The sequence below is a fragment of the Leucopleurus acutus genome (genome assembly GCF_964270905.1).
Source record: "Leucopleurus acutus genome assembly, chromosome: 5".
In the NCBI taxonomy this organism is placed as follows: Eukaryota; Metazoa; Chordata; class Mammalia; order Artiodactyla; family Delphinidae; genus Leucopleurus; species Leucopleurus acutus.
In genome coordinates, this window is record NC_139147.1 from 59488421 (window position 1) to 59515909 (window position 27489).

The 27489-nt window shown below is 38.6% G+C and overlaps 1 protein-coding gene across 1 annotated transcript; it reads left to right on the forward strand.

Annotated features, from left to right (window-relative positions):
* Positions 1-4124: 4124 nt before the first annotated feature.
* Positions 4125-17712, forward strand: GTPBP8 (GTP binding protein 8). Its single transcript, XM_082840204.1, is given in 7 exon segments — positions 4125-4426; positions 6234-6332; positions 8016-8146; positions 9149-9248; positions 11625-11743; positions 17057-17123; positions 17125-17712. Coding segments are annotated over 7 exon segments (999 nt in total). The 5' UTR covers positions 4125-4135; the 3' UTR covers positions 17317-17712.
* Positions 17713-27489: the final 9777 nt, after the last annotated feature.

Genomic DNA, 27489 nt, shown 5'->3' on the forward strand with positions numbered 1-27489 from the left:
TTAAATCCCCATAGGTATCCTTCGTGTAGCAGTGAAGAATAGCCATCAGCCATCATGAGTGTAGGCCTCACATTCCAACATCATGACACAAGGTTTAATGGTAGAGCCAGCTGCCTGTCCAACTTTAACATCATGACTGGCTTGGTTGCGATCACCTGCACATTACCCAAGTAATCGTTATTGTCATAATACACACAGTGTATAACCAAATCCCACCTCCTGTGACCAGAAGAGTGGAGTTCTTTAATTGATAGGCCTATTAGAACCACATAGAGTGGATGTAGGAGCTTCCTCCCTACACAAGGGATGCCAACCAGCTAAAAATAACTTATGCATACATTCACTTCAAATATCTATATCGAAGCCAAAGCTGGCTAGAGTCACTGCCAGAATCCATCCTTTTTTTACTCCATCCTGGCCACATTGGCCTCCTTGCTATTCTTCAAACAAGCCATACACACTCCTGTCTCTGAGCCTTCACACTTCCACCTGGAATACTTCCCCCAGATAATCACATGGTTACTCCCTCACTTCCTTAACATCTGTGCTCAAAAGTCACCTTATCAGTGAAAATCACACTAAAATGGCAACATTCCTGCGTCGCTACACACATACACATCTAACCTCCCTACCCAGCTTTAGCTTTTTCCTAAGCATTTTTCATCATCTAATATACCCTTATTTTACTTACTGTCTCAAGACCATAACATATGAGAACAGAAACTTTTTTGTTTCATTTACAGTCTTACACCTCCAGCTCTTAGTACAGTGCCTAGCACGGATATTTGATGAATGAACAAATGGTGGAATTGACCAGGGGTGCCTAATCACTCTCAGTATTAGATAATGTACACTACAGTATTATACAGGCAGGAGTACAGAACAGTACAGTCCATGAATACAGTCCTCATTTATCAGCCTTCCTGGGGTACCACAGCTTAGTGAGTATGTCTTGACCTCAGTGCTGTGGAACTAAACCAAGTGTGGGTTTTCCACAGTTCTCTGGGAGGAGTGCTAAGATGCCCTTAGATCAATTCAAGCCCTATCTCACATCCTTGTTATGTCTATGGAATCTGCATGACTAAGTAGCTGCTTGGTTTCCTAATTCACACTCCTTTTTCCCACTAGGACTTAAATCCTATTCTGAATGGTATCCCTGACACCCTGCCTATCCAGGAGGATCCTGACTCCTAATCCAAAACCGTTAGCTAGGGTACTACTTTATGCAGACAGACCACCTGGAACAAAGATGCTGCCTACAGTCAGAGGCAGAATATTGCCAGAAAACAGATAATATATTACAACATTCATCCACCAGACTGGATTCCCTTCAATACTGATTTGGCCTGATTTTCCTGGACTTTGACAATTCCCTGGGTACCCGATGATTTCCATTGCAGTTCCACGACAGTTATTTCCCCTACACTAATTCCTCCAGTTTCTAGCTTTTTCCCTCTGACTAGCAGGCCTCACAGCTATGAATGCCTCATGCAGGATTACAAAACGAGTACTGTGATGTCTATTAATCCCTGAACACCTCTCAAACCCTTGTAAGAATTGGCAAAAGTCCTTCATGCTCGGGTTTATCTCCACACCTGCGACCCCAAAGTTAGAAATGAAATAGCACATATGAAAGCACTTTCAAAGTTCAGAGTTGTCTGCAAATGTACCCACATACACATTCAGTGAAGAAAAGATAGACTGTTTAATAAATATTGTTGAGACAAATGGCTAACCATTTGGAAAAAAGTAAAGCTGAGGGCTTCCCTCGTGGCGCAGTGGTTGAGAGTCCGCCTGCCGATGCAGGGGAAACGGGTTCGTGCCCCGGTCCGGGAAGATCCCACATGCCGCGGAGCGGCTGCACCTGTGAGACATGGCCGCTGAGCCTGCGCATCCGGAGCCCGCGTACCGCAAAAACAAAACAAAACAAAACAAAAAAAAAAAACAAGTACTATTAGAAAGTCAAAAGTAAACAAGTTGGGAAAAATATTTTTAAAACATGACAGACAAGAGATCAACATTCTCAATAACGAAACAGTTATTACAAATTAATTTTTTTAAGTGAATAACCTAATAGAAAACATGATTACAAAAATAAATATAAATGACCAAACAAAATCTCAAAATATGTTTATCCTCTTTAATAATCAGGAAAATATTAACTAAAACAAAAAATAGGTTTTTTTAAATTTTTTCATCTATGTATGGCAATATTATATAACATTATAATACCCTACTTTTATAATGCCTGTTTTGATGCTATAGGGAGTAATTTGTTGCAATTTCTTTAGAAGATGATTTTTCTACAGAAATATGAAAAATAAAAGTGCACACACCTGGGCTTCCCTGGTGACGCAGTGGTTGAGAATCTGCCTGCTAATGCAGGGGACACGGGTTCGAGCCCTGGTCTGGGAGGATCCCACATGCCGCGGAGCAACTAGGCCCGTGAGCCACAACTACTGAGCCTGCGCATCTGGAGCCTGTGCTCCGCAACAAGAGAGGCCGCGATAGTGAGAGGCCCGTGCACCGCGATGAAGAGTGGTCCCCGCTTGCCACAACTAGAGAAATCCCTCGCACAGAAACGAAGACACAACACAGCAAAAATAAATTAATTAATTAATAAACTCCTACCCCCAACATCTTCTTTAAAAACAAAAAAAGTGCACACACCTTATGCGCCTATCAAGTCCTCTTCTAGGAATTTATCCTACTTCCACAAGTGTGCAAAGATATCTATTCATGAGTGCTCACTGTAGCATTGTTGTAATAACAAAACCTAATTAGTGATCAATAAGACACTGGAGATATAAACGGAATAATATGCCTCCATTAAAAACAATCATGCAGGAAAATGTTACTATGACAATGTGAAAACCACATGTGAACAATGATAACAAGAGAAGAGGCCACCCTCTCATATCTAACTAGTGCTTGGAGTGAATGAGGACTTTGTGTTTTTATGGTAGTTTAGGGTTTGTTTGTTTGTTTTTTTAAATCATGTAGGTCGGTACGTATTGATATAAAAAGACTTCCAAATATATTGTTTAAAAAATTTTAAAGGCTTTAGAACAGTATTTTGAGTTAAACGACATACATGGTAATATATATATCCAGAATGTCTGGATGTTTACAATGAAGTGTTTTCTTTGGAGGAGAGAGACTAGGGGAAGGAGGAAAGCCTCAAAGCCCAATGCAAAGATCAACAAAAAATTAGCCGGCCGGCAGTAGGTCAGGCTACTCTCCAAGTCGTTGGTCCTGTTCATTAACTTTTCTGTAACATTAATTCAAGAATTGCCCTTATCAGTCACTGAACAACCTGGGGAATCGCTCAAAAGACCGTGCGTTAACATTGGTATGCTGTTTGCTGCTAAGGTTTTAGAAGACCCATCGTCTTTTAAGCAGGAATATCTTACAGATATTCATTTTGTCATGGTCCCTGTATCTCCCATTCCAGCAGTGATCGGTTTGAATTGCTTTGAAAAGAAACTTTTGAAATAAGATGTCATTACATAACTTCAATGAAACAACTCGAACACTTGTGCAAACTGTTTTTTTTAATTTTATTCTGTAAGAAATCTCTAAAATTTAATGACATTTCCTGCAACTACAGAGAAGGCTGAATGAAATATGAACAGGCGCTTTTTCAACTACATTTCTCACCAGCCCTTTTCATTGTTGAGAAAGTGTTTTTCCTAGTGATTTGTACAACGTTAACGTCCGTGAGACAACCATAAACTGTGAAGAGCAAACTGGCCTGAAACCCACCAGAGCTGCACAGGTTTTCTTCTTCATTTGAGCCTCAAGGCTCACACAGCCAGATATGTCTCTTCACCTCTGAAAATCGTTAAACAGCCTCCCCACAGCGACATACAAGTCAAAGGCACAGGTGTCAGGGCTAGAGTGTGAAAGGCACCCAGCGAACTTTTTTTCCCCCTGCGAAGTAACACCTGCCTCCGGCTCTCTGTACGCGAAGAGCTTAAGCGGGAACCAGCGAGGCCAGCGGAGACTACAATTCCCAGCAGGCGTAACGGGAGCGGGGTCACGCACGCGCAGTTCAGACCTTCGGAACGAAGGCCCGAGGCGGGGCTTCTAGGAGAGGAAAATGGCAGCACGCCGGCTGTGGTGGCTGTTTGCGATGGGGGCAGAGCTGGGGAGCGGAAGACGAGCTTACTGCACGTCCCAGGCCTTCGCGGAGGTTCTACGGCTGCCAAGCAAGCAACTGACGAAGCTCGTGTTCCCACTGCAAGAACTCGAGCGGCATTTCGTCCCGGGCTCGAGGCCCGACCTTCACCTGAAGATCTTCAACCCAAGCCTGGATGACATCGCGAGGGCGGAGAGCGTCTTCACGGCTTCCTCGCGGAACCGCATCGAGTACCTCAGCTCCGCCGTGCGTCTCGACCACGCCCCGGACCTCCGCCGCCCGGAGGTGAGAACGGCAGCCGGATGCGGGTGCTGAGGACTTGGGCTGGGATTTTGCTGTCATCTCTTTCTTGTCAGCAAACCGGAGAGATTTACTAGCTTTCTGTGGACGCATATCATTATTATAACAAAGTAAGCAGATATAGTTTTAATTATTTTGATAGTGAATATAAAAGACTTTAAAAGGCGTTTAAAAACTTAACCATTTATCTTTTTTTCTAATTAATTGCAGTAGAGAATACATGCCGAGACAAATTAGACAAAGTGAAGAATATGAAAAGTATAGGAGTTTCACAAATGAAGTGATTCTTATCAGTACATAATTTTCACCCCATCTAAATTTCCTATCGTGGCAAAAAAAATTTTATATATAGATGGCAATAATGTATAACATTTTTAAAAACAACTTAAGTGAAATTCAGTGAGTGTGCATTTTATTCATGTCCTGCAGTTTACTATTTTGTTCTGTTAAATGAAGGCTCTGACCTCCTTACATACTTGTGATAACGGTACCACTGCACTGAAACTTTTCTGCTAATATATTTAGAACTGCTGTAATAATTTAAGAGTACATAAATCACTTAATGATTTTGAGATAGCATCGATTTTCAATTTTCTAAATTACTGGACTTTTTGTGTAACTGGCTTTTTAATTCAGTTTTATTATCTGTATATTATCATTGGATTTAATCTGGGAGAGCATTTGAAATTTTTGCAGGACCCAAATCAATTCATTCTGAAGGACTGACCCCAGTTTTGCAAAATGTGTAGCATTGCTGGCCCCTGCCCACTAAATGCCACCCAATCCTATTGATAACCAAAAATGCCCTTACAAATTTCTAAAACACCCCAGGGGGCGGTACTGTCCTCATTTAGAAGCACTGACTGGAAATGTACCCTCTTCAATACTGTATTAAAAAGACGAGCCATGTGTATTGATCGTTAATATTAGAAATATTTTGTTGCTTTCTACATTCAGACTAAAGGAGAAAAGCTTAATTGGAACAAGAAAGGTCAAGAGAAAGGAGTAATTATAATGGTGCTATGATGTACTTTGAGAGTTTGTGGGGAAATGGGGTTCCAAACACAGAGCCAGTTCTGTTGAAACGCGTCTAGTTTGTAACTTCAAAAAAAGCTTTGTAGGGTCTTCCCTGGTGGCGCAGTGGTTGAGAGACCGCCTGCCGATGCAGGGGACGCGGGTTCGTGCCCCGGTCCGGGAAGATCCCACATGCCGCGGAGCGGCTGGGCCCGTGAGCCATGGCCGCTGAGCCTGCGCGTCCGGAGCCTGTGCTCCGCAACGGGAGAGGCCGCAACAGTGAGAGGTCCGCATACCGCAAAAAAAAAAAAAAAAAAAAAAAAAAAAAGCTTTACAAATATGGAATTCTTAATAAATGTTGCAGATATTCTTGAGTGTCATAGTGTAATTAAAAGCACAGGTTCTGGATGTAGATGCCCTGAGTTCAGATTCCAGTTTCTTCACTTTCTGGCTGTATAATTTTGGGCCAGTTATTTAACCTCTCTCTACCTCTAGTTTTATCACCTGTAAAATGAGGATACGAATATTATCAGTCTCATGGAGATATTGTAAAAAGTAAATAAGAAAATATGTTAAGTGCTTTTAAAACAGTACCTGCCACATTGAAATCATTTAGTAGATAGTAGCTGTCTATTAGAATTTGAGGTTTGACTAACTATAAGCCACTTTTTATGGTTAGGCAAGACTGAGTAGTATTCACAGATTTTTGCAGCTAATACATTATATAGTAATATATATATAAACTAGTACTCAATTATCTTCTTTTTGCTTGTATAAGGTGTGTTTTATAGGCAGAAGCAATGTTGGAAAATCCTCTCTAATAAAGGCTTTATTTTCACTTGCCCCAGAGGTTGAAGTTAGAGTCTCCAAAAAACCGGTATGTTAAAATTTAAAATATATCTAACTATCTCTGAATTGACTAAGATGAATAATAAATGTTGAGGGGGTAGAAGAAACCATCATTGCTAAGTTCCTAGAAAAGTGATTTCTTTCACACAAGTACTAATGTAAGACATTTCATTAATGCCTGTGTACTTCTCTGAAGAAAAGGAAGTGTATCTGGAGTTATTTTAGTAGTCTTGCCAGTATCTTGGGGAAATCTTCCTTGGTCCAGTCTTTTCCAAAGAGTTGTTCTAGTGTCATTTTATATTTGCTTCTTTGAGAATGATCATCTGCTTCTACTTTGATTTTAAAGAAAACAGCTTTAAAGTGTATTATTTTTTCCTCCTGTAATCTTTTATACCTTGCTAACTCAAATATATACACCCATCAGGCAATTCCCAGTTTACCCAGGGCCAAATTATGTGTCTAATATCCCAGCCAGCCTGCTGTAGTAGCTTTCTGTCATTTTCTCATTTCCTCTGCTTCCTTCTCAATAATGCAGACTCTACCAATATTTAAGATATCCTCTCCTCAAAACTCACCTCAGTTTTCCTCACCTTATTATCTCTCCTTGGCAAAATGTTCACACCAACCCAGTGCTCACTGCCCCTGTTGCCTTGCACTGGAACCCTTCCCTGAGGCTTCACTGGTCTTCTCTTGCTCTGCAGTTTTTCCTATGGTTGATTCCCTGATACCATCCCTGACAACTGTAGTCATTTGTTAACCCTCCTAGCTTTACTCCCTCCTGCCCTGCCTCACCAAATACCCCAGCTAAACTCTCACTTCTAGGTAGGGTTGTTCCCTTTCTGCTGGGAGAGGACAATGGAAGAAATGTATTCTTGACATTCCTAATCTGTAATTCTAAAATTATTTTCCTATAGGTAGACACTTAAGCTGCCTGGGAACCTAAGCATCATTTATAAAATCTTTCCTCTGAAAATAATTCTTCTAAGTTCTAAACAATTGACTTTTAAAGTTATTTGTGTTAATCTTTCCTTTTCTGATTAATAATGTCCGTGGACACGAAACCACATGAATAAACCACTTTTTATCATCTTTACATCAGTTTTAGTTGCACATTTTACAGTTGTACATGCTTTTTAAAAAATGCTTAATGAAAGCACTAAACCCAACTAATAAAACATGCAAAACATCTTGATTTTAGGAAAGTTATAGTCTAGGCATAATAAACTATCAGGCTTTGCATCTAGGTGTTATGCAAACTTGTATGACTGATAGTAAGCATTTAATTTAACCTATCTGTGCCATAATTCATTCTTCTTTAAAGTGGAGTTATATTGTTCATCAGAGAATATTGACTAATGCAGTCGTACTATTTAGAACAGTATAACTTTTTCACAGAGAGGGAGCTAATGAAGTAGGAAAGACTCGAAAATATTTTGCCTACGTTATTTCTAATATGGAATCTAAAGTTCTTAAATCATATAGATTCTCTTTAAAAAATGAATTGGAGGGAAGCAGTAGTATCATCTAAGCTTATCTCCAGCCACTTGTCTTCTGTCTTCTTTTCCTGTATCATCATCAGTATAGGGTTATATACAGAATACTTTTATGCTTTTAATAAGTAATTGTTAATTGAACAGAAAATATTTTGAGTCATGAAATATATAAAGGACATATTTTAAGAAAGCTTTTATTTTTCCATTTACTTTATCAGGGCCACACAAAGAAAATGAATTTTTTCAAAGTTGGAAAATATTTTACATTGGTGGACATGCCAGGTTATGGCTATAGAGCACCTGAAGATTTTGTTGACATGGTAGAAACCTATCTAAAAGAACGAAAGAAGTAAGAAAAACATTTTTCTTATAATTGTTATGTTGAACCCCCCAAAGTTCTCATGACTAGGACATTCTACACATGATGAACACTTCAGTTTTATCAAATGACTTTTTTAGAAAGTCCACTTTATTCCCTTAATATTCTATAATACAGTATTTAGGAGCAAGGTATATACTGCCTGCTTAGTTTTTTCCTGTAAGTTAGCTTAAACTTAATTTCAATTGTTTTCCTAAATTGAGACTATCAATAGTAATTCAGCAGACTTTATTAACTTTTTTATACCAAACTCTAAGCTGGCTGTTTTTAAAAATGAAAAATGTTGGTTAATGTGGTATTTACCAGATTTAAATAAACTTCAGTAAATTCTGATTATCCTTAAAATACTTCTGACATCATAGCCTCTGTAAATACTACCTTTTTTTATCTCCATAGGTAGTCAAGTAGCAGGTCTATGTTTCAAGCATTGCACAATATATAGAAAAATTAATGTTAACCTTTTGAAGAATAAAAAAGTGTTTACAAGTATCTTGCTTGTTGTAGCTTTACATAGAAACTAAGATAAAATACTTGCAAAAGAAAATGAAAAATATAACGTTTGGTTTCTGTTATCTGTTAGTCTTAAAGTAATATTTGAAAATTTAGACATTTTTATGGTAACTTATAGTTAATTGGGTTCCTGTTTCTTTCTCCCACTAGAGTTCAAGCTCTTAGAGGAAGGGGCTCGTTCATCTTTGTATCCAGTTCTAGGCAGAATATCTTATGTTCAATATATGCTATTGAAATAAATTAATATTAATGAATTTAGTTACTGAATGTAAACATTGAGACCTGTTGGACTGTAGGATGGACTTCATAGTGAATTGAGAATTCCTTTTGCTTAAAGAAATTTTTAAATTTTGAATTGATAATTATTCAAAGTAAAATTTCTTAGTATAGTGAAGGTTGGGGGGAAGAAATGAATGAGTATATTTTATATTGCCGTTAATCTTCTTTTCTGCATTCTTATAGTTTGATGAGAACATTTTTGTTAGTGGATAGTGTTGTTGGAATTCAAAAAACAGACAACATTGCCATAGAAATGTGTGAAGAATTTGCATTACCTTATGTGGTATGTATTTCTTTTGAATCATAGTTGCAATTAGAAATACAAGTTCCCTGTGTGTCTATGTGTGTGTGTGCATGTGCACATGTGTACATCTTTTTAATGAAAGAGTAGGTCTTGCCTCCTCAAAAGATAAAGGAGTACCTTTTAAACAATCTTTTCAATTATCAGCCATTAATATTAAAATAAGTTCTGTGGTACTTTTATTCCCTTTTCCTTCTCCTAGCTTTTAAGTTTTCAAAATTATAGTCAAAGTAAAAGTTTTCTAAACTGTTCATTTAGTGTTCCTAAGTGCATTTCTTTGTTTTTTGGGTTTTCTTTAAATGACAATATAAATATTTGCTAAGACTCATTTGTAGCTCCTTATCAGCAGGTTGGCAGATAGTACTTATCAGAATGTAAACAAAACTGCAACTGAAAAATTTGCTAAACTAATCTGGAATTTAAGAACATCACAAGAATATAGTAGGCTCCAGCACACATAAGTAGGATGTTTATATTCTTAAGGAAAATAAAATTTCTTATGAGAATATATTACCAGTTCTTACTGTTGTTTACCCTAGAACAGAATACAGATTGGTAGGTTGGTATCCACATTTATTTTTCTTTGTAGGTTTTCCAGATAAAATGGCAGTCTTAAAGTTCCTCTCTAAGGAAAAGAGCCCACTGACTATAATTTGGTTTCAAAAAAATGTCAGAAAACCACTAAAATGTATTGGTTTTGAAGTTTAATTCAAATCAAACCATGTTACCAGTCAGAAACGTTTCTGTATTCTTGGGGTTATGGAATTCTTGGGGTTTGCAAAAGCCCTGTGAAACATTAGAGATAATTTATGGTTATGAGGAGCCAAAGGATTGATAAACATAGTCTACGTAGTAAAAAAAAAAAAAAAGAAGCCCAAATATTGTGCAACCGGTTATATTAAGTGACAGTGATAGTACTCCTAATTTGATATCATAGATACCATTTTGTGGGATCATATATTTTTCTCAGTTTTAACTTTAAGGAAATATTAACCTTTCTTCTTTGGAAAAGAAGTTGTGATAGAGAAATTATGTCTCCTTTTAAATATTTGCCTTTATGAAAAAAGACTTTCACTTTCTGCTTCTCCTTTTACCATTAATATTTTTTTAATTGAAGTATAGTTGATTTACGATCATTAATTTTTTTATAACTGAAAAGCATAAATGATTAGTCAGGAAATTTAATTTTATAGAAATTCCCTAGGAAAACCTCTGACAGATACATCAAGCTTTTACTTTTTTTTTTTTGCGGTACGTGGGCCTCTCACTGTTGTGGCCTCTCCCGTTGCGGAGCACAGGCTCTGGACACACAGGCTCAGTGGCCATGGCTCACGGGCCTAGCCGCTCCATGGCATGTGAGATCTTCCCAGACCGGGGCACAAACCCATGTCCCCTGCATTGGCAGGCGGACTCTCAACCACTGCACCACCAGGGAAGCCCTCAAGCTTTTACTTTTTAATTGATTTTGTAATCATCCATGCATTGACCTTCCTCTAGTATGTATTGATAATTGTCATTGAGTAAGTAAATTATTCAAAGTATTTACTGTTGAACCTAGTAGAATGTAGGCTTACTTGGAATATAACTATATATCGGTATAGCTTGGAATATAACTCTAGTGGCTACAACCTACAACTAGCCTGATTTCTAATTTTTCCTTTAAATTTTACATATAAGGCAGAACAATTATATAGTTCAAAAATGATTATAAGTTGGCAGTTTTATATGGATCAACCTAATAATATTCACTTCTGTATCTCAGACCATAAGATATATAGTGATCGTATGAAACATTTGGCATATGGCAATTGCAAACATGGAACCAGGGTGCTTTTCACTGGTCTTGAATCAAAGATATTATGGCCCTATGTAGTTAAAGCATCAGAAACAGCAAACATATATAGTGTATGCTTTATATATTGCATACATTAACTCATTTAATCTTCTCAGCAACTCCTTTAGGAGGTATTGCTTTTATTTTATAGATGAGGAAACAAGTACAGAGAGATTAAGAAACTTGCATAGGTCACCTAGTTGTTACTGAAATTTGTAACTAAAATGTATAAAACTGTAGAGTAAGAAATAACAGTTGACCCTTGAACAGTGTGGGAGTTAGGGGCGCCAACCCTCCTTGCAGTCACAAATCCAAGTGTAACTTACAGTCACCCCTCCCTATTGGGGGTTCCTCCATATTGGCAGTTCTACATCTGTGGATTTAATCAACCACAGATCGTGTAATATTGTAGTATTTACTATTGAAAAAATATGCATATAAGTGGACCTTTGCAATTCAAGCCCATGTTGTTCAAGGGTCACCTGTACTTTATTTCTAATGCTTAAATATTTGTTTTCCTACAGATGGTATTGACAAAAATTGACAAATCTTCCAAGGGACATCTTTTAAAACAAGTCCTTCAGATCCAGAAATTTGTTGACACTAAAACACAAGGATGTTTTCCTCAGTTGTTTCCTGTAAGGTAAGAGTTGAATTGTCTTTATGTACTAACATATAACTTTATGTACTAACAACCTTTAGTATTAAATCAGTGTATCTGAGGTATCACTTAAAATTAGAGGAGTTTGGAAGACTATGCACTTAGCCATAATTTATTGGTACAACCCATCAACACTTTTATTTTTTTCTTCCCTCTATTCTTTCTTTTTTCTGCAGATTCTTGCTAAATCTTCCCTGTAGTATCTTCATGATCTTTCTACCTCAGCCTGTTTCAACCCTAGACCACAGTAGAAGTGAAAACTTTTTACTTTTTAAATCACCTAAACAACAGCCATAATAAAGATACTACCATCTCTTTCTCAATTCTAAAGAAAAACAACTCATCTTTATGGTAGAAAGCTCATTCAGGCTGTGAAGGATAAGAATTTTCCTTTTAAAGGACGATGTGCAAAGAAGAAATGCTTCGTATAAGTTAGAATTAGGCATCAGTAGCAGACAGGGTGGTTATTTCCTGAGCAGCAATTTTTGAGATATTAGATGTGGTTTAGCAATGAAACATGAGTTTGTCTTTTCAGTGTACAGTTTGGGTACAGTAAGTAACCTATATACTAGCAGAAATGCAGTGCCACTTCCCTGTGATTTTCTGACTCTAAATTCTTTGACACTATGATAGTTTCTATGAGAAAATAATGAAACCAAGTAACACTTAGTTGTATATGAAACTGTCCTCTAAACAGTCATTCTACTTCCTACAAATCCAGATCACAATTAAATTGTTGGTAATTATGAACATGCCAGTCTAAATCCATCTTCATTCTTTCCTACAAAATGTTTTTCCCCCTTGTCTTACATTCAAGTATTTATCCTGTTCATTTGTCTGTGGCCCATATATACAGTGGAAACTCCTAGGGGCAGGAATGAAATCCTAATTCTTCTTAGAGCCCTGAGCATTGGCATAGAAATATATCTGTTTCTTTTAAACATTTAATAAGAAGGAAGTGAGACTTCCTCTAAAAAGGCAAAACAAACATAAGATGGGCAAATTATGGCCTAACAGCAGCATTTATTGAAAAAAAAATGTTTTAGTTGACTGTAAGCTGAGTTAAATAGTATAATGGGACTGGGGAAAAACTGACAATGTTTTCTTGAGCTACATTATTAGAATTATAGTGTTCAAAACAAGGGAATGATCAAACGGTAGTCTCACACTGCTATAAGCTGTATGCTACCAGATCATTTGAGCTAGATTGTGGCTTGACATTAAGAACAACTAGAGCTATCTGAAAACAGATGGTCTTGGGGGAGGTTATGTCACTAGATCATTCAAAACACTTAATTGATCCACAAAGTAAGCATCCCTGTTTCACAGATACGATTACAAGTCGGAGAAGTGAAGTGAGTTACAGAGAGGTATTTGCTGAAATAGAAAGAGCATGAAAAAAAAAAAAAAAGCATGGACCTCAGGGTCAGACAGCCATGGTTTTGCATGGTTCCCCTACTTCTTGGCAGTAGCTTTTAAAAAAGCAACTTATTTCATTTTCTGAGTAAAAAAATATGACAGAAGGATTAAATAAAATGCATTGTGACTGATATACACACATTAGCCACATAATAAATGTTAGTTTCTTTCCTTCCCAAAGGTCAGTCAGTGAATGGCAGGGTTAGGCCAACAACCCAAACTATCAGATTCTCAGTACTTTTTAGAGGTGTACCCTTCTTTAGATGTGCCAGCATTTTCTGCTGCATGACCTTGGAATCACTGCCACTGTATCACTAAGTGACTAAGGCACTGCAGAAGCCACATAGCACTCAAGGTCTTAAGAATTGAGACACATGCAGGAGGCTGCTGGCTTTCAAGAACTTCAACGTTCACCATACCACAGTGACAACATACAGGAAGTTGTCAGGTTGTACTCTGTAGTTCTCAAAACCCAATTCAGAAAGTAGAGTTATTTATACTGCTTTCTTTTATTTGCTTGACCAAGTCCCAGTACATCCCTCCAAAAGAGGATTTGGCCTACTCACAGAATAATTATTATAAAGTAAGTCAGGTTTTATTTCCTTATCTTCCTGTATGATCTTGGTAGGAGAAAGATGGAAGTGTGGGTAGACATGTAGTCCAACAGGGTTTGGCCTTTAAGCCTGCTGGCAAAAGTTAAGTGCTAACCTTCATGTCTGAACTCTGCCCCAGCTGAGTAGAGAAATAAAATTGGTAAAAGACCCCTAAAGATTGATTCTGGGATCAGTCTGTTTGTATAAATGGTATGGAAGAAATATATAAGTAGGCACAATATAATTGTTTCTGTGGTTTTCAAGCAAATGAGAACTGAGTCTTAAGGACAAAGAAAATCATATGAGTTGACAGAAATGTTGCAAATCAGTTCACGGTGCCGTAGTGTGTGGACTATCCAACTTGTATCGCTCCTGTAAACTGTACATGTGTAACTTCAGTTATAACTGAGAATCATTATGGACTGTTCTCAAGTAGGCAGCTTTGGTCAAAAAGTCTAAAATGCTGTCCTTTATCAAAAAGAGAATTAGCAATACAGCAGAAAATATTTTACCTGTGTTATATACAGGTATACACCATACATGTATCCATAAACGTCATAGTGTCTCCGTAAAAGTCCACGTATCCCAAGAAACCATGTGTTCATTTCCATGCTGATAAATGGATGAAAGGATATGAATGGATACAGTAAGATCGAATAATAGACACAATAATGGTGATGATTTTTTTTTAAAAATCATGAAAAAAGGTCTACATTATCATGGTAATTGAATCTTTGAGACAAAAAGAACAAATTAAAGAAATCAGAATTTTAGTCTGGGAAATAAAAAGCAAAACAGAAGATATTCCAATGGCATTTTTCACAGAAATAGAACTAACAGTCCTAAAAGCTGTGTGGAACCACAGAAGACCCCAAATAGCCAAAGCAACCTTAAGAAAGAACAAAGCTGGAGGCATCACACTTCCTGATTTCAAACTGTGTTACAAAGCTATAGTAATGAAACAGTACGGTATTGGCATAAAAACAGACACATAGGTCAGTGGAACAGAATAGAGAGCCCAGAAATAAACCCATGCATATATGAGCAATTAATTTACAAAGGAGCCAAGAATATACAATGGGGAAAGGACAGTCTGTTCAATAAATGGTGCTGGGAAAATTGGACAGCCACATGCAGAAGAATATGTTAAGACCTGAAACCATAAAACTCCTAGAAGAAAACAGGCCCTAAGTTCCTTGACATCAGTGTAGGTGATCAGTTTTTGGATCTGACTCCAAAAGCAAAGGCAACAAAAGCAAAGATAAGTAAATAGGACTACATTAAGCTAAAAGCTTCTGCACAGCAAAGGAAATTATCAACAAAATGAAAAGTCAGCCTACTGAATGGGAGAAAATATTTGCAAGTCATATATCTGATAAGGGGTTAATATCCAAAATATATAAAGAACTCATACAACTCAATAGCAAAAAAAAAAAAAAATCAGATTAAAAAATGGGCAGAGGATCTGAATAGACATATTTCCAAAGAGGACATACAGATGGCCAACAGGTATATGAAAAGATCCTCTAATCATCCTCACTAAAGATCCTCACTAATCATTATGGAAATGCAAATCAAAACCACAGTGAGATATTACCTCACATCTGTTAGAATGGCTATTATCAAAAAGACAAGAAATAACAAGTATTGGCAAGGATGTGGAGAAAAGGGAATCCTTGTGCACTATTGGTGGGAATGTAAATTGGTGCAACCACTAAGGAAAACAGTATTAAGATTCCTCAAAAAACTGAAAATAGAACTACCATGTAATCCAGGAATACACTCCTGGATATATATCTGAAGAAAATGAAAACGTTAATTCGAAAAGATATATGCACTCCCATGTTTGTTACAGCATTATTTTCAATGGCCAAGATATGGAAACAACCTAAGTGCCCCTCGGTGAATGAATGGATAAAGAAAATGTGGTATTATACAGTTGACCCTTGAAAAGTGTTAGCGGTTGGGGCTCTGACCCTTGGCCCAGTCGAAAATCCAAGTATAACTTATAGTCGACCCACTATATCCACATTTTCTCCGAATCCCTGGATTCAGCCAACCAGGTGTAATGCTGTAGTATTTACCATAGAAAAATTCCACATATAAATGGATAAATGGAATTCAAACCCATGTTGTTCAAGGGTCATTGTGTATACACAACTGGAATACTATTCATTCACAAAAAAGAAGGAAACCTTGCCGTTTGCGACAACATGGACGGGAGAGCATTATGCTAAGTGAAATGAGTCAGAGAAAGACAAATACTGTGTGATCTCACTTACATGTGGAATTTAAAACAACAACAAAACAAGCTCATAGATGCAGAGGAGAGATTGGTGGTTGCCAGAGGTAGAGGTTGGGGGTAAGAGAAATGGGTGAAGGTCAGAAGGTACAAACTTCTAGTTCTAAAATAAGCCATGGGGATGATGTATTGTACAGTATGGTGACTACAGTAATACTATATTGCATATTTGAAAGTTGCTAAGAGAGAAGATCTTAAAAGTCCTCATCACAAGAAAAGAAAATATTTTTTAACTATAAATGGTGATGGATATAACTAGACTTATTGTGGTGATCATTTTGCAATATATACAAATATTGAATTGTTGTACCCCTGAAACTAATATAGTGTTATGTGTCAATTATACTGCAATAAAAAACAAAACAAAACAAACAGAAAAACACTTTTAGTCTGGAAAATAAAAGGCAAAACAGTAGATGTGAAATTTTTAGAATCATGAAGGACATAGATCTGATAATGTGGATCTCCAGATTTAGGATACTTCAAGAGGCTGGGGGAAGAGAGGAAAAGTAGGACAGATTAAGACATTCTGTTTCATACATGGAACTCACAAGAGTTTGTAAACAGATTTTTTTTTTTTTTTTTTTAAGAGACGGGGTCTCACTATGTTGCCCAGGCTGGAGTGCAATGGCTGTTCACAGGCACGATCCCACTACTGATCAGCACGGGAGTTTTGACCTGCTCCGTTTCCGACCTGGGCCAGTTCACCCCTCCTTAGGCAACCTGGTGGTCCCCCACTCCCGGGAGGTCACCATATTGATGCCGAACTTAGTGCGGACAACCGATTGGCATAGCGCACTACAGCCCAGAACTCCTGGGCTCAGGCAATCCTCCTGCCTCAGCCTCCTGAGTAGCTGCGACTACAGGCGCATGCCACTGCACCCAGCTGTAAACAGATTTTGAGTTAGATGAATTCAGATCTGTTACTACCTCTGAAGTAAGGAAGAAAATGATTTTGCTTTTTTTCTTTTTTTTCCACAGTGCTGTGACCTATTCTGGAATCCATCTCTTGAGATGCTTTATAGCAAATATAACAGGAAATCTGGAGACTAATGGCTTCCAGTTTAGCTGAAGATTCAAAATTGTCTATGCCAACTGAAGTTAAAGACTTAGAATTTCAACATTGTTTTAAATGTTGTGTATCTGTAACTTGCAGGATCACTTCAGCTTTAAAACCTGCATATTCCCAAAGCAAGAATGAATTTGTGCCTGCAGCGGGGGAAAGGTTTATACATGATTGAATTATGCTGTTCATTAGAAGAGATACCAGCCATTTTTCCTGTTTTAACAAACTGACAAACAAGAGCATATAGAGGTCCATAAAATGCAAGTCTATTTCCTACTGTGTAGACAAGGTTTGCCATATTATTTATTGGGTTTTTGTCTTTTAAAGGAATGTCTATTATGTATATTTTATTAAAATATTACAATGGACTAGGTAAAAAAGGGGCTACTTTTCTGCTAAGCACTAATAGATAGGTTGAAGATAAATTCTTATATGTATGGCTATAACTTATCTTTTTTTAGAGACCTTATTTGAATATAAAAAAATTATTCTTCATAAAATTTGAGTCAGTCCATACTGGAAGTACCAGTTATTTCAGGCTGGGGTCAGTCACCTTCACAGGGTTCAGAATCAGAAGACCAGAATTCAAGTTCCAGTTCTAATATTTATTACATGTTGGACGTTGGGCAAATTACTTGAGTTCTCTGAACTTCTTTCGTAACTCTTACCTCAAAAGCTATGAAGATTAAAATGTGAAAAGGACATCTGCATATTCTAAGTATTTGTAAAGCAAAACTAACTCAAGTATATAGCAAAATTCACAGGTAGATTTATCACAGAAAACATCCTGTCATAGAGGAAGTAACATTTTATCTAATGAAAGACCAAAAAGAAGTTTTAGGTGAGAAGGTGATTTGCAAAGGACAAGAGAAAAAAGTTGATTGGACAGTTTATAATTGGTTCATTAAGATGCACAATGGAGGAAGGGAGGAAGATGGCGGAAGAGTAAGACGCGGAGATCACCTTCCTCCCCACAGATACATCAGAAATACATCTACACGTGGAACTGCTCCTATAGAACACCCACTGAATGCTGGCAGAAGACCTCAGACCTCCCAAAAGGCAAGAGACTCACCATGTACCTGGGTAGGGCAAAAGAAAAAACAGAAACAAAAGAATAGGGACGGGACCTGCACCAGTGGGAGGGAGCTGTGAAGCAGGAAAGGTTTCCACACACTAGGAAGCCCCTTCACAGGGGGAGACTGCGGGTGGCGGAGGGGGGAAGCTTCGGAGCCGCAGAGGAGAGTGCAGCAACAGGGGTGTGGAGGGCAAAGCGCAGAGATTCCCGCACAGAGGATCGGTGCCGACCGGCACTCACCAGCCCAAGAGGCTTGTCTGCTCACCCACCGGGGCAGGCGGGGGCTGGGAGCTGGGGCTTGGGCTTCAGTCGGATTGCAGGGAGAGGACTGGGGTTGGCGGCCTGAACACAGCCTGAAGGGGGCTAGTGCACCACAGCTAGCCAGGAGGGAGTCCGGGAAAGAGTCTGGACCTGCCAAAGAGGCGAGAGACTTTTTCTTCCCTCTTTGTTTCCTGGTGTGCGAGGAGAGGGGATTAAGAGCGCTGCTTAAAAGAGCTCCAGAGACGGGCACAAGCTGCGGCTATCAGCGCGGACCCCAGAGACAGGCATGAGACACTAAGGCTGCTGCTGCAGCCACCAAAAAGCCTGTGTGCAAGCACAGGTCACTATCCACACCTCCCCTCCCGGGAGCCTGTGCAGCCCGCCACTGCCAGAGTCCCGTGGTCCAGGGACAGCTTCCCCGGGAGAACACACGGGGCACATCAGGCTGGTGCAACGTCCCGCCAGCCTCTGCTGCCACAGGCTCACCCCGCATCCATACCCCTTCCTCCCCCCTGTCCTGAGTGAGCCGGAGCCGCCAATTCAGCTACTCCTTTAACCCCATCCTGTCCGAGCGAAGAACAGACGCCCTCAGGTGACCTACATGCAGAGGTGGGTCCAAATCCAAAGCTGAGCCCCGGGAGCTGTGCGAACAAAGAAGAGAAAGGGAAATTTCTCCCAGCAGCCTTAGAAGCAGCGGATTAAAGCTCCACAATCAACTTGATGTACCCTGCATCTGTGGAATGCCTGAACAGACAACGAATCATCCCAAATTGAGGAGGTGGACTTTGGGAGCAAGATATATTATTTTTTCCCCTTTTCTTCTTTTTGTGAGTGTGTATGTGTATGCTTCTGTGTGAGACTTAGTCTGTATAGCTTTGCTTTCACCATTTGTCCTAGGGTCCTGTCTGTCCGTAGTTTTTTGTTTCTTACTTAAAAAAATTTTTTTTATTAATAATTATTTTTTATTTTATTTTTTCTTACTTTCTTTTATTTTATCCCCTCCCTCCCTCCCTCCCTCCTTCCCTTCCTCCCTTCCTCTCTCCCTCCCTTCCTTCCTTCCTTCCTTCCTTCCTTCCTTCCTTTTTTCTCCCTTTTATTCTGAGCTGTGTGGATGAAAGGCTCTTGGTGCTCCAGCCAGGCATCAGGGTGGGACAGCCAACTTCAGGATACTGGTCCACAAGAGACCTCCAAGCTTCACGTAATACCAAATGGTGAAAATCTCCCAGAGATCTCCATCTCAACACCAACAACCAGCTTCACTCAACGACCAGCAAGCTACAGTGCTGGACACCCTATGCCAAACAACTAGCAAAATAGGAACACAGGCCCATCCATTAGCAGAGAGGCTGCCTAAAATCACAATAAGGCCACAGACGCCCCAAAACACACCACCAGACGTGGACCTGCCCACTAGAGAGACAAGATCCAGCCTCATCCACCAGAACACAGGCACTAGTCCCCTCCACCAGGAAGCCTACACAACCCACTGAACCAACCATAGCCACTGGGGACAGACACCAAAAACAACAGGAACTACGAACCTACAGCCAGTGAAAAGGAGACCCCAAACACAGTAAGATAAGCAAAATGAGAAGACAGAAAAACACATAGCAGATGAAGGAGCAAGGTAAAAACACACCAGACCTAACAAATGAAGAGGAAATAGGCAGTCTACCTGAAAAAGAATTCAGAATAATGATAGTAAAGATGATCCAAAATCTTGGAAATAGAATAGAGAAAACACAAGAAACATTTAACAAGAACCTAGAATAACTAAAGAGGAAACAAGCAAGGATGAACAACACAATAAATGAAATTAAAAATACTCTAGAAGGGATCAATAGCAGAATAACTGAGGCAGAAGAACAGATAAGTGACCTGGAAGATAAAATAGTGGAAATAACTACTGCAGAGCAGAATAAAGAGAAAAGAATGAAAACAACTGCGGACAGTCTCAGAGACCTCTGGGCCAATATTAAATGCACCAACATTTGAATTATACGGGTCCCAGAAAAAGAAGAGAAAAAGAAAGGGACTGAGAAAACATTTAAACAGACTATAGTTGAAAACTTCTCTAATATGGGAAAGGAAATAGTTAATCAAGTCCTGGAAGCACAGAGAGTCCCATACAGGATAAATCCAAGGATAAACACGCCAAGACACATATTAATCAAACTATCAAAAATTAAATATAAAGAAAACATTAAAATCAGCAAGGGAAAAACAACAAATAACACACAAGGGAATCCCCATAAGGTTAACAGCTGATCTTTCAGCAGAAACTCTGCAAGCCAGAAGGGACTGGCAGGACATATTTAAAGTGATGAAGGAGAAGAACCTACAACCAAGATTACCCAGCAAGGATCTCATTCAGATTTGATGGAGAAATTAAAACCTTTACAGACAAGCAAAAGCTGAGAGAGTTCAGCACCACCAAATCAGCTTTACAACAAATGCTAAAGGAACTTCTCTAGGCAACAAACACAAGAGAAGGAAAACACCTACAATGACAAACCCAAAACATTTAAGAAAATGGGAATAGGAACATACATATCGATAATTACCTTAAATGTAAATGGATTAAGTGCTCCCACCAAAAGACACAGACTGGCTGAATGGATACAAAAACAAGACCCATATATATGCTGTCTATAAGAGACCCACTTCAGACCTAGGGACACATACAGACTGAAAGTAAGGGAATGGAAAAAGATATTCCATGCAAATGGAAACCAAAAGAAAGCTGGAGTAGTAATTCTCACATCAGACAAAATAGACTTTAAAATAAAGACTATTAGAAGAGACAAAGAAGGACACTACATAATGATCAAGGGATCGATCCAACAAAAAGATATAACAATTGTAAATATTTATGCACCCAACATAGGAGCACCTCAATACATAAGGAAAATACTAACAGACATAGAATGGGAAATCGACAGTAACACAGTCATAGTAGGGGACTTTAACACCCCACTTTCACCAATGGACAGATCATCCAAAATGCAAATAAATAAGGAAACACAAGCTTTAAATGATACATTAAACAAGATGGGGGACTTCCCTGGTGGCGCAGTGCTTGGGAGTCCGCCTGCTGATGCAGGGGACATGGGTTCATGCCCCGGTCCAGGAAGATCCCCCATGCCGCGGAGCGGCTGGGCCTGTGAGCCATGGCCGCTGAGCCTGCGCGTCCAGAGCCTGTGCTCTGCAACGGGAGAGGCCACCACAGTGAGAGGCCCGCGTACGGCAAAAAGAAAACAAAAACAAAACCAAGATGGACTTAATTGATATTTATAGCACATTCCACCCAAAAACAACAGAATACACATTTTTCTCAAGTGCTCATGGAACATTCTCCAGGATAGATCATATCTTAGGGCACAAATCAAGCCTTGGTAAATTTAAGAAAATTGAAATCGTATCAAGTATCTTTTCCAACCACAACGCTATGAGACTAGATATCAATTACAGGAAAAGTTCTGTAAAAACTACAAACACATGGAGGCTAAACAATACACTACTTAATAACCAAGTGATCACTGAAGAAATCAAAGGGGAAATCAAAAAATACCTAGAAACAAATGACAATGGAGACACGACGACCCAAAACCTATGAGATGCAGCAAAAGCAGTGCTAAGAGGGAAGTTTATAGCAATAGAATCCTACCTTAAGAAACAGGAAACATCTCAAATAAACAACCTAACCTTGCACCTAAAGCAATTAGAGAAAGAAGAACAAAAAAACCCCAAAGTTAGTAGAAGGAAAGAAATCATAAAGATCAGATCAGAAATAAATGAAAAAGAAATGAAGGAAACGATAGCAAAGATCAATAAAACTAAAAGCTGGTTCTTTGAGAAGATAAACAAAATGGATAAACCATTAGCCAGACTCATCAAGAAAAAAAGGGAGAAGACTCAAATCAATAGAATTAGAAATGAAAAAGACACTGCAGAAATACAAAGGATCTGACACTGCAGAAATACAAAGGATCATGAGAGATTACTACAAGCAACTCTATGCCAATAAAATGGATCATGAGAGATTACTACATGAGAGATTACTACAAACAACTCTATGCCAATAAAATGGACAATCTGGAAGAAATGGACAAATTCTTAGAAATGCACAACCTGCCGAGACTGAACCAGGAAGAAATAGAAAATATGAACAGACCAATCACAGGCACTGAATTGAAACTGTGATTAAAAATCTTGCAACAAACAAAAGCCCAGGACCAGATGGCTTCACAGGGGAATTCTATCAAACATTTAGAGAAGAGCTAACACCTATCCTTCTCAAACTCTTCCAAAATGTAGCAGAGGGAGGAACACTCCCAAACTCATTCTATGAGGCCACCATCACCCTGATACCGAAACCAGACAAAGATGTCACAAAGAAAGAAAACTACAGGCCAATATCCCTGATGAACATAGATGCAAAAATCCTCAACAAAATACTAGCAAACAGAATCCAACAGCACATTAAAAGGATCATACACCATGATCAAGTGGGGTTTGTTCCAGGAGTGCAAGGATTCTTCAATATACACAAATCAGTCAACGTGATACACCATATTAACAAATTGAAGGAGAAAAACCATATGATCATCTCAATAGATGCTGAGAAAGCTTTCAGCAAAATTCAACACCCATTTATGATTAAAACCCTGCAGAAAGTAGGCATAGAGGGAACTTTCCTCAACATAATAAAGGCCATATATGACAAACCCACAGCCAACATCGTCCTCAATGGTGAAAAACAAACCATTTCCACTAAGATCAGGAACAAGACAAGGTTGTCCACTCTCAGCACTCTTATTCAACATAGTTTTGGAAGTTTTAGCCACAGCTATCAGAGAAAAAAAAGAAATGAATCCAAATCAGAAAAGCAGAAGTAAAGCTGTCACTGTTTGCAGATGACATGATACTATACCTAGAGAATCGTAAAGATGCTACCAGAAAGCTACTAGAGCTAATCAATGAATTTGGTAAAGTAGTAGGATACAAAATTAATGCACAGAAATCTCTTGCATTCCCATACACTAATGATGAGAAATCTGAAAGTGAAGTTAAGAAAATGCTCTCATTTACCATTGCAACAAAAATAATAAAATATCTAGGGAAAAACCTACCTAAGGGAAAAAAGACCTGTATGCAGAAAATTATAAGACACTGATGAACGAAATTAAAGATTATACAGACAGCTGGAGAGATATACCATGTTCCTGGATTGGAAGAATCAACATTGTGAAAATGACTCTACTACTCAAAGCAATCTACAGATTCAATGCAATCCCTATCAAACTACCACTGGCATTTTTCTCAGAATGAGAACAAAAAATTTCACAATTTGTATGGAAACACAAAAGACCCCGAATAGCCAAAGCAATCTTGAGAACAAAAAATGGAGCTGGAGGAATCAGGCTCCCTGACTTCAGACTATACTACAAAGCTACAGTAATCAAGACAGTTTGGTACTGGCAGAAAAACAGAAATATAGATCAATGGAACAGGATAGAAAGCCGAGAGATAAACCCACGCACATATGGTCACCTTATCTTTGATAAAGGAGGCAAGAATATACAGTGGAGAAAGGACAGCCTCTTCAGTAAGTGGTGCTGGGAAAACTGGACAGGTACATGTAAAAGTATGAGATTAGATCACTCCCTAACACCATACACAGAAATAAACTCAAAATGGATTATACACCTAAATGTAAGGGCAGACAGTATCAAACTCTTAGAGGAAAACATAGGCAGAACACTCTGACATAATTCACAGCAAGATCCTTTTTGACCCACCTCCTAGAGAAATGGAAATAAAAATAAACAAATGGGACCTAATGAAACTTCAAAGCTTTTGCACAGCAAGGGAAACCATAAACAAGACGAAAAGACAACCCTCAGAATGGGAGAAGATATTTGCAAATGAAGCAACTGACAAAGGATTAATCTCCAAAATTTACAAGCAGCTCATGCTGCTCAACAACAACAACAACAAAAAACAACCCAAACCAAAAATGGGCAGAAGACCTAAATAGACATTTCTCCAAAGAAGATATACAGATTGCCAAGAAACACGTGAAAGAATGCTCAACATCATTAATCATTAGAGAAATGCAAATCAAAACTACAATGAGATATCATCTCACACCCATCAGAATGGCCATCATCAAAAAATCTAGAAACAATAAATGCTGGAGAGAGTGTGGAGAAAATGGAACACTCTTGCACTGTTGGTGGGAATGTAAATTGATATAGCCACTGTGGAGAACAGTATGTAGTTTCCTTAAAAAACTAAAAATAGAACTACCATATGACCCAGCAATACAACTACTGGGCATATGCCCTGAAAAAACCATAATTCAAAAAGAGTCATGTACCAAAATGTTCATTGCAGCTCTATTTACAATAGCCAGGACATGCAAGCAACCTAAGTCTCCATCATCGGATGAATGGATAAAGAAGATGTGGCACATATATACAATGGAATATTACTCAGCCATAAAAAGAAACAAAATTGAGTTATTTGTAGTGAGGTGGATGGACCTAGAGTCTGTCACACAGAGTGAAGTAAGAAAGAGAAAGACAAATACCGTATGCTAACACATATATATGGAATCTAAAAAAAAAAAAAAAAGTCATGAAGAACCTAGGTGCAAGACGGGAATAAAGACACAGACCTACCAGAGAATGGACTTGAGGATACGGGGAGGGGGAAGGGTAATCTGGCACAGAGTGAGAGAGTTGCATGGACATATATACACTACCAAACATAAAATAGATAGCTAGTGGGAAGCAGCCGCATAGCACAGGGAGATCAGCTCGGTGCTTTCTGACCACCTAGAGGGGTGGGATAGGGAGGGTGGGATGGAGGGAGATGCAAGAGGGAAGAGGTATGGGAACATATGTATATGTATAACTGATTCACTTTGTTATAAAAAAGAAACTAACACAGTATTGTAAAGCAATTATACTCCAATAAAGATGTTAAAAAAAAATTCAGAATGGAAAGACAAAGCCTTACTTTGAACTAATGTTAATGGAAAATATTTTTATGAAGATGCTACTGACCTATTCATATAAGTGGCTTAGCTTTTCAAAGTGAAGCTGAATATTATAATGTTACAGCAATAGCACTGGATAAAAAATTAACTCTGTAAAACAGCTTTGTGACTTCTTTTAGAAAATTCAATTCTGGATATGTTTTCAGTTTTATAGTTAGTTGTGGTGGTTTATTCTAATCAGCAGTGATTTAAGCTTAAAAAAAAAAAAAAAACTTTTAAGGGCTTCCCTGGTGGTGCAGTGGTTAAGAATCTGCCTGCCAATGCAGGGCACACGGGTTTGAGCCCTGGTCCGGGAAGATCCCACCTGCCGCGGAGCAGCTAAACCCGTGCACCACTACTACTGAAGCCCATGTGCCTAGAGCCCGTGCTCCACAACTAGAGAAAGGCTGCAAGCAACAACGAAGACCGAATTCAGCCAAAAATAAATAAAATAAATTTTTAAAATAACTTTTAATATAGGCATTCACCGAGTAAAATATGTAACAACAGAATTTGTTAAAAGTCATCTTTCTACCTGCCAGTGTTTTTTTTACTGCTTGTCTTAGCCTTGGTTCTGGTTCTCCTAAAAGCACGGCCCAAGACAAAAGCTTGCATCCAGTAAGTTACTGGGGATGTGATCCCAGCGAACAGGAGTGAAGGGGAAATGAAACAGATGGCAGGAAAGGCAATCAAGGACGCATTGAGTTGGAAACAACATAGTACTAGGGCTTGATCTTGAGCAGCCTTATTAAATGTGCCTCTGAATTGTCTTTGAAGGGCGGTTAGAGGACGGTGCCACACCTCTCCCAAGTTGTATATGCCCCAATGCCAAGCAGTTCCTGTAGCTTGTCAGAAGCCAGGAGGCAAGGTGCAGTTGCCCAGTCCTGCTTGAAACTGGTTGCCATACTAGTGGTCAAGTAAGAGGCCAAGAGGATTTGAAGTGACATATGGGAGGTCTACCACACTGCTCTTAAAATGACCAGAGTGTTTTAATGCCACCCAAAGTGATTAAATTGGTATTCACTATGATGACGCTAACAGTATTTTCTAATCTAATTTACTGGATAAGTTATGGGTTTGTATATTTAAGATTTCACTTTTAAAAATTTAAAACATTTGAATTTAAGTTGTTTGGAAAAAATAACATAGAATACTATGTTCCTTATATATAAATTATCATTTTATGGACACATGAAGCTCTTTACATTTTTCCCAGAATTTTAAGGGGCAGATGGGAGGAGGAGATAAACATACTCCAAAGGAAAATTAATGAAGTAGAAAAAAAATGCTAGGCTTATAGTCTAATCCAGTTTTACCTTAGACAATTCAGTGAACCACTCTGTTTTTTCCAGCGAAGGATGACCTCCAAAATCTCTTCCAGCTGTAAAAGTTTATGATTCTTAGACAATAATGCCACTAAAGATGGAGGGACCTAAGCCCAGGGAAACCTACTAGCTCTACACGACTAGTGGAGGCATGTGCAAATAAAAGTAGACGCAAGACCTGACCTTAAGTCTTAGAAGCTGGTGGCTATTTCTAGACTTGTCATGAATGAGACTTCCTTGGTATTGTCCATGTTTTAAAGCACTAAGTAGCTCTACCACCTTGTAGCAAACCAGGAGAAATATAAACAATAAAAAGTGACTAGAGATTGATTAAGAACTCTGAATTAAATAGGATATTTAGCAAGGCTTCAGAAAAGGAAGCTAAACCAGCATTTATCTAACTTTGCATTTGGGGCTACTTGCATCAAAATCACCTGAGCCCCTTCATAAAAATGCAGGCTTCTGGTCCTATCCCCTAACCATATTTATCGATCTCTTTGGAAGGGACTCAAAACCTGCATTTTTAAATAACCCACCAAGTGATTCTCAAAACATCCTACAGTTCGAGAGCCTCTGATACAGTATTGTAGGTAAGTGGGAAAATATACAGAAAGCAGATGAGGAAAGAACAAGGCCAGA